The 13,222-nt window shown below is 41.0% G+C and overlaps 1 protein-coding gene across 1 annotated transcript in view; it reads left to right on the top strand.

Annotated features, from left to right (window-relative positions):
* LOC131971662 (NACHT, LRR and PYD domains-containing protein 12-like) overlaps positions 1-12,403 on the top strand; it is a 32,152-nt gene extending 19,749 nt beyond the window's left edge. Inside the window, exons 10-12 of the mRNA XM_059333200.1 lie at positions 8,103-8,276; positions 8,930-9,100; positions 10,787-12,403. Coding sequence (XP_059189183.1) covers positions 8,103-8,276; positions 8,930-9,100; positions 10,787-10,982 — 541 coding nt within the window. The 3' untranslated portion in view covers positions 10,983-12,403. The remainder of the gene's footprint in view (positions 1-8,102; positions 8,277-8,929; positions 9,101-10,786) is intronic.
* Positions 12,404-13,222: the final 819 nt, after the last annotated feature.

Below are 13,222 nucleotides of genomic sequence, written 5' to 3'. Positions count from 1 at the left end.
AAAGGTTAAATTAAACAAAGCAAGTGCTTTAAGGAAATTAATACAGGATTCTATGCAAAGCATTAAAATGTCTGAGGTAAAAGGTTCTCTACATGGGTTTATTGAACTGTGTGATGAAATAAGATGTTTGCATGATTCTGTGATGATTTTGTTGCCACAAGAGGAAAAAGAAAAGCATGAAACATGGTTCAAGGCTAAAATGATGTTCAATGATGAATTTACTGATGAAGTTGAAATGTGGGTGAAATCAAATGAAAATCAAGTGTCTGAAAATGATAATAATGATGATGATAAAGGTGTTGAACATGATGGTATAAATCCAAATGACAGTGTTTCTAATGTGGGTAAAAATTCAGAAAAAAGTGTCACAAGCCACAGGTCAAGCACTGCTTCCTCTGTAAAAATAAAGGCAACAGCACAAAAAGCTGCAGTCATGGCTCGAATGGCAGCCATAAAGGAACGACATGCACTGGAGGAACAAGAGCAAAAAATAAAAAGGAAAAAGGAACAACTCGAACTGGAGACGGAACTTGCTGCATCTGATGCTATGTTGGCAGTTTTGCAAGCCATGGATGAACAAAGGCTCTCTCAGGCACCAACGGATGGCATGAACTCTTATTTTGAAAGGGAAAAAAGGAAACTGGCACCACAAACACTCAACCCATTAGCCAAGAAGTATGAGCCTGCAGCCTGTAATACACAGAAGCAAGTGGATTGGTCAGTGCAACAAAATCAAAGGCAGCCAGTGGATATGCAAACAAAACACAATAAAAAAATGTCATCTGTGGAAACATCACAAGGGTTGATGCATGATCAAACAACTGCTTGGGTGACACAAAACAGGAGACAACATTTGAATCATGGAGAAAATGATCAGACTCCCCTTGGTGATATTGTGAGTATTATGTGCAAGCAAAATGAGATCACAGCCTCTTTGGTGAACCAACAACGCCTGCTCTCTCTGCCACCACGTGACATACCTGTCTTTGAGGGAGATCCATTTCAATACAAAGCCTTCATAAAATCATTTGAACAAGGTGTGGAGGACAAAGCAAGTAAGGCTGACTGCCTGTACTACCTGGAACAGTTCACCAGAGGGCAACCAAAGGAACTAGTGCAAAGTTGTCAACACATGGATCCTGAACGTGGATACATAGTGGCTAAAGCTCTGCTTCAGGAACATTTTGGAAATGAGTATAAGATCGCTAATGCATATATTGAAAAAGCTTTAACCTGGCCAGCAATAAAGTCAGAGGATGTTAAATCATTGCAAGCCTATGGTTTGTTTCTACGTGGGTGCTGTAATGTGATGGAAGAACTTCCTCCTATGCAGGAAATGGACATGCCAAGCAATATGAAAACAGTGGTTTGTAAATTGACATATAAATATCGTGAAAGGTGGAGAGCTGTTGCCCATGATATAATGGAAAAATACAATCAAAGGGCGCATTTTGTTGATGTTGTTGCATTTTTGGAGAAACAAGTGAGGATCCTTTCTGATCCAATTTTTGGAAATATTGAATCACCTGTACCACAGAATGTAACTGCTTCAAAACCCTGTAACAAATTCAAAATGCAACCAAAGTCATTCAGAGGGAAAGGAAGTAGTTTTGCCACTACAATAATGCCTGTCAACTCATCTGAAGAAAATGCTCACACAAGCAATGAAAAGAGACAGAACATCTTGTATTGTTCTTGCTGTACACGTGCTCACCTCTTGGAGAAATGCCAACAGTTCCAACGTAAGAAACACAGAGAAAAGATCCGGTTCCTAAAGGAAAAAGGAATATGCTTTGGTTGTTTAAAGGTTGGACACATAAGCCGTGACTGTGAGAAGCGCTTGGTCTGTGAGGTTTGTGAACAAAAACATCCCACTGCGCTTCATATTCCAAAGACCAATGTTGAGTGGCAACGCACATGGGAGCCACCTGAAGAAAATCCATCAACTTCTTCCCAGGTATGTGGACGCACAGGGGCCGGTAATGACCGTTGCATTCTCTCCATCGTCCCAGTGCAGGTCAAATCTACAAAAGGAAATGAAATCATTCAGACATATGCATTCTTGGATCCTGGGAGTACAGCCACATTTTGCTCTGAACACCTTATGCAGCGATTGAACATCACAGGAAAGAGAACAAATTTTCTTTTGAAAACGATGGGACAGGAAAAGATTGTTCCCACTTTTGCTGTGTCTGGAATGGAGGTTGCAGCTCTTGCAGGAAAAAGTTTTTACCCTTTGCCTGAAGTTCTCACACAGAAGGAGATGCCAGTCAATTCAGACAACATTGTCACTGCTGCTGATTTGGAAAGGTGGCCTTATTTGTCCAAGGTTCACATCTTTTCCATAAAGGCCAATGTCGACCTACTGATAGGAACCAACGCTCCCAGGTTACTGGAACCATGGGAAGTGGTGAACAGTTGTGGAAACGGTCCATACGCTATAAGAACAGTGTTGGGCTGAATTATAAATGGGCCTTTAAATGGAAAATGCAGTAATGAAATGTCTGTTGTGGTGAATCGTATTTCAGTGTCCAAGTTGGAAATCATGCTGAACAATCAGTATAAGCATGATTTTAATGAACGGCCTTCAGAGGACAAAGAGATGTCTAGAGAAGACATAAAGTTTATGGAGATTATGGAATCCTCTGCAACTCTACAGGAAGAGAGATACTGCCTTAAGTTGCCCTTCAAGAGACCGGATGCTCACCTGCCAAACAGCTTTAAAGTAGCAAAGCAAAGGATACTTGGACTCAGGAAAAGGTTTATGAGCAACCCAGAATTTCACACAGAATATTCATGTTGTCTTAATGATGTCATTGAAAAGGGCTATGCTGAAAAGGTGCCTCTGGAACAGGTGCAAGGCAGACCAGGAAAGGTATGGTACATACCCCACCACGGTGTACATCATCCAAAAAAGGGATCTCTTCGAGTGGTGTTGGATGGTGGAGCCACGTATCAAGGCACGTCGTTGAACAGTGAACTGTTGCAAGGGCCAAATCTCACCAGTTCACTGCTTGGAGTCCTCACACGTTTCAGACAGGAACCTGTGGCATGTATGGGTGACATCCAGGCAATGTTTTATCAGGTGAAGGTGGCAGAAGAAGACAGAGACTTTCTGCGCTTTCTCTGGTGGCCGGGGGGAGACCTCAGCAAAGAACTAGCAGTCTACAGGATGACAGTGCACATGTTTGGGGCTGTGTCCTCACCCAGTTGCGCTAGCTATGCACTAAGGAAAACTGCTGACGATAATAGCTCTGATTTTTCTGCAGAAACTGTTCAAGCTGTTAAACAGAACTTTTATGTGGATGACTGTTTGCTGAGTTTGAGCTCTGAGAAGGCAGCAAAGCAACGAGTCAAAGAGCTCAGTGATCTCTGTAAAAGAGGTGGATTTGTTTTGGAGAAGTGGGTGAGTAACAGTCGCTCAGTGCTGCAGAGCATTGCTGAAGATCGGAGGGCAAAGGATCTAAAAGAGCTTGATCTGGATTGAGACAAACTTCCCATTGAGAGAGCTTTGGGTCTGCTCTGGTGCGTAGAGTCGGACTCATTTAAGTTCAAGATGGAATTCAAACACCAGTCTCCAACCCGACGGGGGATGTTGTCTACAACCAGCTCTGTATATGATCCTCTGGGATTTCTGTCGCCAGTCACTCTGTCTGCTAAGATGCTACAACAGGAGCTCTGCAGAAGAAACTGTGGATGGGATGATGCAATACCACCAGACATCTTGCAGCAATGGGAAGTGTGGTTACAGGAGGTCACGCTATTATCATCATTCAAAGCTGAACGATGTTTAAAGCCGGAAAACTTTGGTGTCCCCATATGTAGCCAATTGCATCACTTTGCAGATGCCAGCAAAGATGGCTATGGCACTGTAAGTTACATCAGGCTGAAGAACTCCAGAGGTGAACATCATGTTACATTCCTTCTGGGCAAAGCCAGAGTCACACCTTTAAAGGCTGTAACAATCCCACGATTGGAATTGACTGCTGCCGTCCTAGCTGCCAGAGTGGATGCCATGTTAAAGGCCGATCTTCAAATCCAGCTGGATGAGTCTGTGTTTTGGACGGATAGTACGTCAGTGTTGAAATACATCAATAATGAAGATAGGCGATTTCACACATTTGTGGCAAATAGGATCTCAGCCATAAGAGAAATCTCAAGCCCTGCTCAATGGAGGCACATTGGCACCAAAGACAATCCGGCTGATGCTGCATCGCGGGGGATGAAAGTGTCAGACTTTCTAAAAAATCATCACTGGTTGCAGGGACCCAGTTTTCTTTGGAAGTCTGAGGCAGATTGGCCAGTAAGTTATCATGATGTCAGGATGGATTCTGATGATCCAGAGGTCAGGAAGGAGGCCTCTGTGAATGTAACTGTGCATGACACACTGAGTGCCACTGATCAGCTCATAAGTTACTTTTCATGTTGGAGAAGACTTAAAGTGGCAGTGGCTTGGTTCCTAAAGGTCAAAGGTCATCTGTTGGAGCTCAGTCGTCAGCGAAAGGCCTCTGGACCACAGACAGGTCAAGTGGGAGGAAAAAGGGCTACTGTTAAACAGCAGAGCAGTGTCCTTACACCAAAGGATTTGGAGGAAGCTGAGCTAGCCGTCATTTGCTACTGTCAGCTGCAAAGGTTTGCACCTGAAATTTCCTCACTGTTGTCTGAGAAGCACACAGTAAGCAGACAAAGTTCCATCTACAAGCTGGATCCCATATTGGAAAATGGACTCTTAAGAGTGGGCGGGAGATTAAGCAAAGGAGCGATGCCATCAGAGGAAAAACATCCCCTCATCCTTTCTAAGGAGCAGCATATCTCCAAGCTTCTTCTCAGGAACATGCACCAACTACTTGGACACAGTGGGCGGAACCATACACTATCTACACTCAGGAGGAAATATTGGATAACTAATGCCAATGCAGCTGTGAGGAAGATCATATCCCAGTGCAGTTATTGCAGACGCCTTAATGGCAGGGCCATGGAACAGAAGATGGCGGATCTTCCTAAGGAGAGAATTGTTCCAGATCTGCCTCCATTCACAAACGTTGGAGTTGATTATTTTGGACCTGTGGGGATAAAAAGAGGAAGAGCGACTTGCAAGAGGTATGGAGTGTTATTTACCTGTATGGCCAGCCGAGCAGTTCATCTAGTGGTGGCAAACTCGTTGGAAACAGACGCTTGCATTAATGCAATACGACGCTTTATCAGCAGGAGAGGTCAAGTCATTCACATCAGATCAGACAATGGAACAAATTTTATTGGAGCAGAGAGAGAACTACGTGAGGCTGTTGGTGAGCTGAATCATGAACGCATTCAAGGAGCTTTAATGTCAGCAGGAGTTAAATGGAGCTTCAATCCTCTGGCCGGGTCTCATCATGGCGGAGTTTGGGAACGCATGATACGCATAGTCAGGCGTGTTCTCAGCTCAGTTCTACACCAGCAGACACTTGATGATGACGGGCTTCACACGGTCATGTGTGAGGTTGAAGCTATTCTGAATGATCGTCCTATCACACAGCTGTCTGACGACCCAAATGACTTGGAAGCGCTCACTCCCAACCATCTTCTTCTTCTGAAGGGAAAACCAGCCTTACCACCAGGACTTTTCAAATCATCTGACATATATGTGAAGCGGCGCTGGAGACAAGCTCAGTACATTTCAGATTTGTTTTGGAAGCGTTGGATCCGGGAATATCTGCCCCTATTGCAAGAAAGACAGAAGTGGAATCAGAGGAAACAGAGTCTGGCTGTTGGAGATGTTGTTGCCATTATGGATCCCACAGCCCCTCGTGGTTCCTGGCTTCTTGGGAAAGTGTTGGAGATTTTTCCCGATGCAAAGGGCATGGTGCGTTCTGTGAAGCTACAAACTAAAAACAGTGTTATTGAGAGACCAGTGACCAAACTTTGCCTGGTACAAGAAGTGTAAAATTGCATTTTCATGTACTCATGTTGTGCTCTTATTATTATTTTCTGTAGTGAATTGCCATGTCTGCCGGCCATGACAATTAGGGGCCGGAGTGTAAGAGCAGATTTAATGTTGATTGTTGTGTGTATCATGATCCAACTGTGATTGGCGGGTCCGCCTATATAGGTGGGAACCCTTTGGGGGCTCGTCAGGTGTTTTCCAACCGGAAGGGGAAAAACAGTTTTTGACCGCTATATATTACGCTGCGGTGCGCGGCGCTCGTTATGCTTCACGCAGATGTATGTATAGAGATGGTGTGATTGAAGTATGAGATGTGAAATAAATGGACCTGTTTTGCATCTAAACTAAAAATCAACTGGACTCTTATTCATCATTTATGGCCAAGTAAAAGCGTGTCAATTAATTTTCCTGTTGAAATGCCTCAGTGGCTTAAAGCATTGGCTTAGCTTCTACAAGTGGTTTGTTTAATCTGTACGAAAACAAAGATTAAAGGTGACAATTTTATGTGGTTATGTGCTGAAGGAGACCTTCAGCTTGAGTTATAGTCGGCCGGGGGTTAACAGGAGTCTCACTGTTGTTTTGATATCTCCTCTATTGGATGTGATCAGACTTTATTGTGCTTTATATTCCCCACAGTAACTGTTTTTACATTCTTTCATTTAGCGACGATGAGCTATACACATAGCTTTATAGAACTGGAGTTACATAAGGTAACCCATAATTATTTCACTGTTTCGTCAAAGAACTGCAGCGTCACACCTTTGTAGATGTTTGTTGGTGAAAAGGAGGAGAGTCACTTTAACTTCTTTAACTTCACTCTCAACAAACCCCACCGGCATCACAAACATGTGAGGGAAAACATTACTGTTCTTTCTTTCCTGTCGTGGTATCTCTGGTGACTTCAAAGCCCAACATGTGATGAAGAGTGTTGGTGTGTACGTAGAAACTACAAACCCAGCAAGTACTGGGGAGAAACATGTCGGTGACCAGGCATCAACTTTTGGTCGCCAAACGTGAAATCATCGATTTTCATCACCTTATATTTAGATTTTTATTAATCATTATACCATGAAGTTATACATCAGCTTAATAATGAAAATATGATATTAAATAATAACATCTTCACAATAATCAAACTAAACTTAATTTGAATCTCAAGTGTTTTGTACCAGGAGAACAGCTGTTGTTATGTTCCCTTACAGATCCTTCAGCAATATTTAAATATCACTAATGCAACATATATTATAATAGCAATGGTATATATGCTTTAGTAACGTGGCGCCCAGTGGCGCCCCCTGCCTGCAGCATGTCACAGTTTTTGACATTGTGCTGAACTGTTGTTCTTGTCAAGATACTGTGGCTGGTAGTTACTCCGACACCTTTCACCTGGAGACCGGGGTTTGAGATGTGTCAATCTCAATCTGATCTAATAACTTGATCAGACTCTTGATTCTGTGGTCAAAGTTTGACTCAATTTTTAATTTAATTTTCTTTCCTTTTTCAGCAGTCCATCAAGTCTTGATGAGTAAAGATCAACAGATTGCTGGTTTTATGTGCTGACAGCTGTCATTTACATTTTCATTCAAAAGATTGTCTACATTGTATCAAGTGTGATATAACTACTACATGTTGGTTTGAATGTACCGCCCTGATTCCATAAGGTAAAAGTTGAAACTTAAAGCACATTTAGAAATATTAATGAAATAATATTTATACAGAACGTGTTTGAAATGTTAATATGCTTCATGTTACATACACATGTATTTTAAAAAATATTTTTATTTTTACCTAAACGATGAACCTTCTTTGATGTGCGTAGTGTTCTGACACATCTCAAACCCCGGTCTCCAGGTGAAAGGTGTCGGAGTAACCACCCAGCCACAGTATCTTGACAAGAACAACAGTTCAGCACACTGTCAAAAACTGTGACATGCTGCAGGCAGGGGGCGCCACCGGGCGCCACGTTACTAAAGTGCATGTGACAGTTATAAAAACATTTCAGTCATGTCACCTCCCGGCCTCCATAGTTCATAATATAATTGATGAATTTTTAATTTTAGATAATTTATTGTTAGTTAGACTCAGACTGCAGCTGCAGCTCAGCCACGGGGTCAGAGGTCAGGGTCTAGAGCTGCCACTGCATGTTACCTCCTATAAGTTAAACTGTTTCTCCCAACAGACTGGCTGACTGTGAGTTTACAAAGAGAGGCTTTGCTGCTCTGACTTCCAGTCTGAAGTCAAACCCCGCCCACCTGAGAGTCCTGGATCTGACAGGAAATTACCTTGTAGACAGTGATGTCAAAGACCTTTGTGAGTTCTTGGCAGATCCACGTTGTCGACTGCAGACACTGAAGTGAGTATTGTGGTCATTATCACACTTTGAAGAACATTGAGATGACTTCTCACCTGATTTATTACCTCAGAAAACATTCTGGTCTCAATCTGTAGTTTCACGTCTTCAAGACAATCTGATGTAAATGTGTAAATATTGATCCCATTTAGAAGGAAACAGATGATAAAGCAGGGTATGATTTGGGGCGTGGCTACCTTTGATTGACAGGTGGCTAATGTAACAGGTTTGTATGAGGGGCTAACAGAGGACGACCAAGTAGATTGTTTCCGATTTGTACTTGCTCCTGCAGAAGACATTAAACATTAGTTGCCCTCTGACCTTTTTATCCCTCCTGCACACTTGCTCCCTCAGTAAAGCCAAACGGCACTGTCAGTTTTCTTTTTCCAAAATGCATATACATTAGTCATTTTTAATAGTACAACATGCATTCAACTCATTTAACCACTTCTAATCAGGAGTTCTTCAGTTTCACAGGAAAACATTATGTCAATTAACAAATCTCTTATATGGGGAAACAACGTCACCTAGTGGCCAAAGTAATATAAAGTCTATGGGGTGGTCTGTCGGAGTGAAACTGTACCGATACATTAAAGTGTGTTATTATCTATTTATGATTTATGATGTGTAAACTGAGTTTAAATGTCTCCTTCCAGCCTGAACCAATGCAGCTTACCAGCAGAGAGCTGGCGGTCTTTGACCTCTGACCTCAGAGCCTCCTCTGCTCTCAAAGAGCTCGACCTGAGAGAGAACCACCTGGAGGACCAGGGGGTGGAGCTGCTTTCTGATTGGCTGAAGAAACCCCAGTGTACACTGGAGATACTGAGGTAGGACTTCTCAATGTTTTTGTTTTTTAACATCAAACCTCAGATAGATTATTTTCTGTAATTATTTCCTCCCTAAACACCAGCTCTGTGAAATATTATCTATGGAGTTTATTATTTAATTTTCATGTCCTTGTTAGTCACACTCAACCTTCAAACTGCCAACATGTTCCAGTTTGTTGTTTGGCTCTTCTGAAGAAGCAGATGTACATTTAAGTGGGATACAGATGTTACAGTTCAGTTAGCAGCCAGAAGGTCAAATATTGCCATGAATAAACTGAGTATTATTCTGCTTGAAGGAGAAACAAAGAAACATTTCAACAGTTTGTTGAATGTGAAATGTGTCTTGCTTATTGACAGATGTTCAGACTGACGTCACTTTCATGTCTGTAGCTAAATAAAAAGCTGAAATCTGATCTTAGCATGACATCTAGAAACAGGAAAACAGCGAGTCTGGCTCCATCCAAAGGGATCAAAATCAACTGACAAATGGTTTGTTTAATTCGTACGAAAACAAAGATTCAAGGTGACGATTTACCGTTTAATATGTGGTTATGTGCTGAAGGAGACCTTCAGCTTGAGTTATAGTCGGCCGGGGGTTAACAGGAGTCTCACTGTTGTTTTGATATCTCCTCTGTTGGATGTGATCAGACTCTATTGTGCTTTATATTCCCCACAGTAACTGTTTTTACATTCTTTCATTTAGCGACGATGAGCTATACACATAGATTTATAGAGCTGGAGTTACATAAGGTAACCCATAATTATTTCACTGTTTCATCAAAGGTCTGCAGCAGCTGACACTTCGATGCTTTCAGGTCATTTCACTCAGTTAGGAACCTTCCAAAAGTAATTTCACCAGTTGACCGATAACTGAGCTGTTCTGTCTTCAATGTTGTCATAAAGCCACAGTCACACATGAGAGAATGCAGCTGATGGTAAATTACTCCGATGGATAACGATGGCTGATAGTCACTGTACTGAGCCAAACATCGTGATTTAAAGCCTCACCCCCAACAACACCAACACTGGGTTTCATGTATGTGATGGCAATAATGAAGTCCTCGAAAAGTAACAGTTCTGATTCATCAGCTGTGTACAGATCAGCTTTGCAAGTGCAGCGTCAGGTGGAAACTAGAGCTGTCCCGTTTTTTCCCCCATAATCATGTTCCAATGTATGCAAAATTTGGAGATTATTTTTCAAACTGATTTGTACTTTTACACACTTATTTTTCAGTCTATGGAATGCACTTGTTTCTAATGAAAGAATGTCACGAATGATAAAATGACAGACAGTCCATCGTAATGTTTTACTGTGGAAATCGTCATGTGCTGATTAGGTCGACATCCTCCAGCCTTGTGTGTGACCGAGCCCTAAAGCTAAAAAATCCTCATCCATCTTTAAGAAAATTTAAAGGAACTGAAAGACATGTGTGAGTAAAGTTGCATGTTGTCATCGTAGTTATGTTAAAATAAAGTATTTTATAAAAGCAGATCCCAGTGGAATTAAATGAAGAATTAACTGAAAATAAAATTGGGCCTAGGATGGAGCCCTGTAGTACACCGCAGGAGAAGGAAGAAACAGAAAGAACAGAGCTAAATAATATGAGGTGTCCATGTGAATGATCTGAACAGACAACTAACAGCTTTTCATTACTGTGGTATTAAACCAGTGTTTTTCTCTCTCAGGTTGTCGTTCTGCACAGAGAGACACTGTGAGTATCTGGCCTCGGCTCTGAGGTCGGACACTTCACATCTCAGAGAGCTGAAGCTGAGCTACAGTCATCCAGGAGAATCAGGTCTGAAGCTGCTGACAGACATAAAGGAGGACAAACGTTACAGCCTGCAGACACTGAGAGTGTCAGAGGGGTTTATTTTAACATGAACGGGACCAAAAAGACACCAATGGATCGTTATCCTACTTTAGTCTGAAAGAAATGAACTGAACTACAACGTGTGTGTCACAGTGACCTCAGATGCATCCTGATTCTTCTCTCCTTAAAGAATCAGTGCTCATCAGGAGGGGAGGTTCTAGTGAGGCAATAAGGTTATTAAAAATATGAAATATTGGTTTTAGGCTGGTAGATATCCTGCTAGCATAGCCAGTTCACTATAACGGTGCGCTATCTTTCTAGACGAGGAATGTGCCAGTTGTCCACGGCAGATGACATCACCTATTTACTCTCCTTTTGTCATAAATGCAGGCATGTATGACATTATGTTTAATATGTTCTTCTATATGAATTAAGTTTTTGTTCCATGTTTATTAAGAAAATTTACTAAAAAGTAGGTAACAGCCCACTGGAAAATTATTTTTTATTTTACAATATATTTTTTCGTATTATAAGAGGCAAATTTCAGTTTAAATAACTTTTTTTTCTAAAAGCCAAGATACTATCAATGTATTACTTTACAGATGCACTGTATTTTTCTGTAAAAGAAATAAAGAGACAGAGGATTATCAATAAGACCGGGAATACACCAGTTGTCCACGGCAGATGACTTTACCTATTTACTCTCCTTTTGTCATAAATACATATACCAACAAATCCTGCTATTACCAAGAGCTGAGCAGTGTAAAGTTGTAAAGAGTTCTCATTTAACACAAGACACAACACAGAGGTCACATATGGAAAGTCAGAGGGGCATACTATATTGTGTGTTTGAAACATTTGACAATCATAATTGTTTAAGTTAAATGGAAAATTAGTTTTTAGTTCAAAACATTTGATAAAGATAACCATTTAATGTATTTGTTTATTATATATTTTATTTTTCCCATGCCTCTCCTGACATATCACTGCCTCTTTCCACTGTTTCTCCTCCTCTTACTGCAGCTCTGCTGTTTGGTTTCCTCCCTCTGATTTAAACAGTTATTGTGAAATAGCAGAGTGCTCTATGAAGCGAAGGAGGTGCTAAACCTAACAGGTAGGAGGAGGACAGCTTTAGAAAAGGTGCAGCTTACCTTTTATCGTTTGTGTTTAAAGTCTCAGATGCCTCAGGTTTACATCAACCAGATGAGAGTTTACTTTATTGGACACAATAACAGAGACTTCACAGGTATGGCATGAAAATTAGAGCATCAAGTAATAAAACATGTGTCTATACAAATTAACTTAATTCCTTTTCAGAAACATAGAATATGTAACTCTGGTTAGCTAAAATATGACAACAAAGAAAAAACTGTTAATACCGGTTTTCTGTCATGTTGTATGGGGCTGCAACAATTATTTTCATTATTAAACCAATCTTTCCATCATTTCCATGACTAATCAATTAACCACCTTGACAATAAAATGTAAGGAAATGAAATGTGTGCCCTGTGTTATTTCCCAGAGTCTAAGGCCACGTCTTCTCAGGGTGTTTTATTCAACCAACAGTCCAAAAGTATTCAGATTATTATTTTTTTTCAAGGAAAAGCATCAAATGTCTATATTTTTTATATATGTGTTATAAAGAAGGTGTTTTGTTAAACTTTTCAAAAAGTTGAATGACTTTTATGTAGACAGTCATGTGACCCTCATCATATTTGTCAGGATAATTATTAATAAAATTAAATGAAAACATGTTTCTTTTAAATTGAACATACAACAGAGGTAGGAGGGCTTTTTCAGCCCTAATTAGGCAGCTTCCAAGAAGTCATAGTTGGAGACTGACTCACTGTTAAACTATGTTAAAAGAAATGCTGGTGTGTCCAAACTGTCATCAGCAAGTAAGCGTGATAAGCATGAGGGGGGAAACACAAAGCGGTCTTACTGGTTTCTCACATCATCACAGACCAGTCTGGGCAACAGCTGAGACTCAAAGAGGGAGCGGCTCCTGAGGTTTGATTTCCTGCTATTTCTTTTATGTGAAATGAAGTTATTATGAACTAACCTGCTCTGTTATTCGGGTTCACAGGACAACTTGAATGAAAAGACGATTTTATTATATAACTTTTCTGTGTGATCTTTATTCTCAGGTTCCTTCTCCACTCGGAGGAAGTAAGTACGAGAAAGTATGCACGATGGGAAACTGCTTTAGCCGGCCTGCAGGTCTGTCAACATCACAGCGAGGTAAGATGGTGCTCCTCAAAGTCCAGAACTTTCTCCAGACTGACAAATAGATACTTTTTATATTATTACC

This window comes from Centropristis striata, chromosome 1 (genome assembly GCF_030273125.1).
Source record: "Centropristis striata isolate RG_2023a ecotype Rhode Island chromosome 1, C.striata_1.0, whole genome shotgun sequence".
NCBI lineage: Eukaryota > Metazoa > Chordata > Actinopteri > Perciformes > Serranidae > Centropristis > Centropristis striata.
This window is presented reverse-complemented; position numbering and strand designations above follow the sequence as displayed.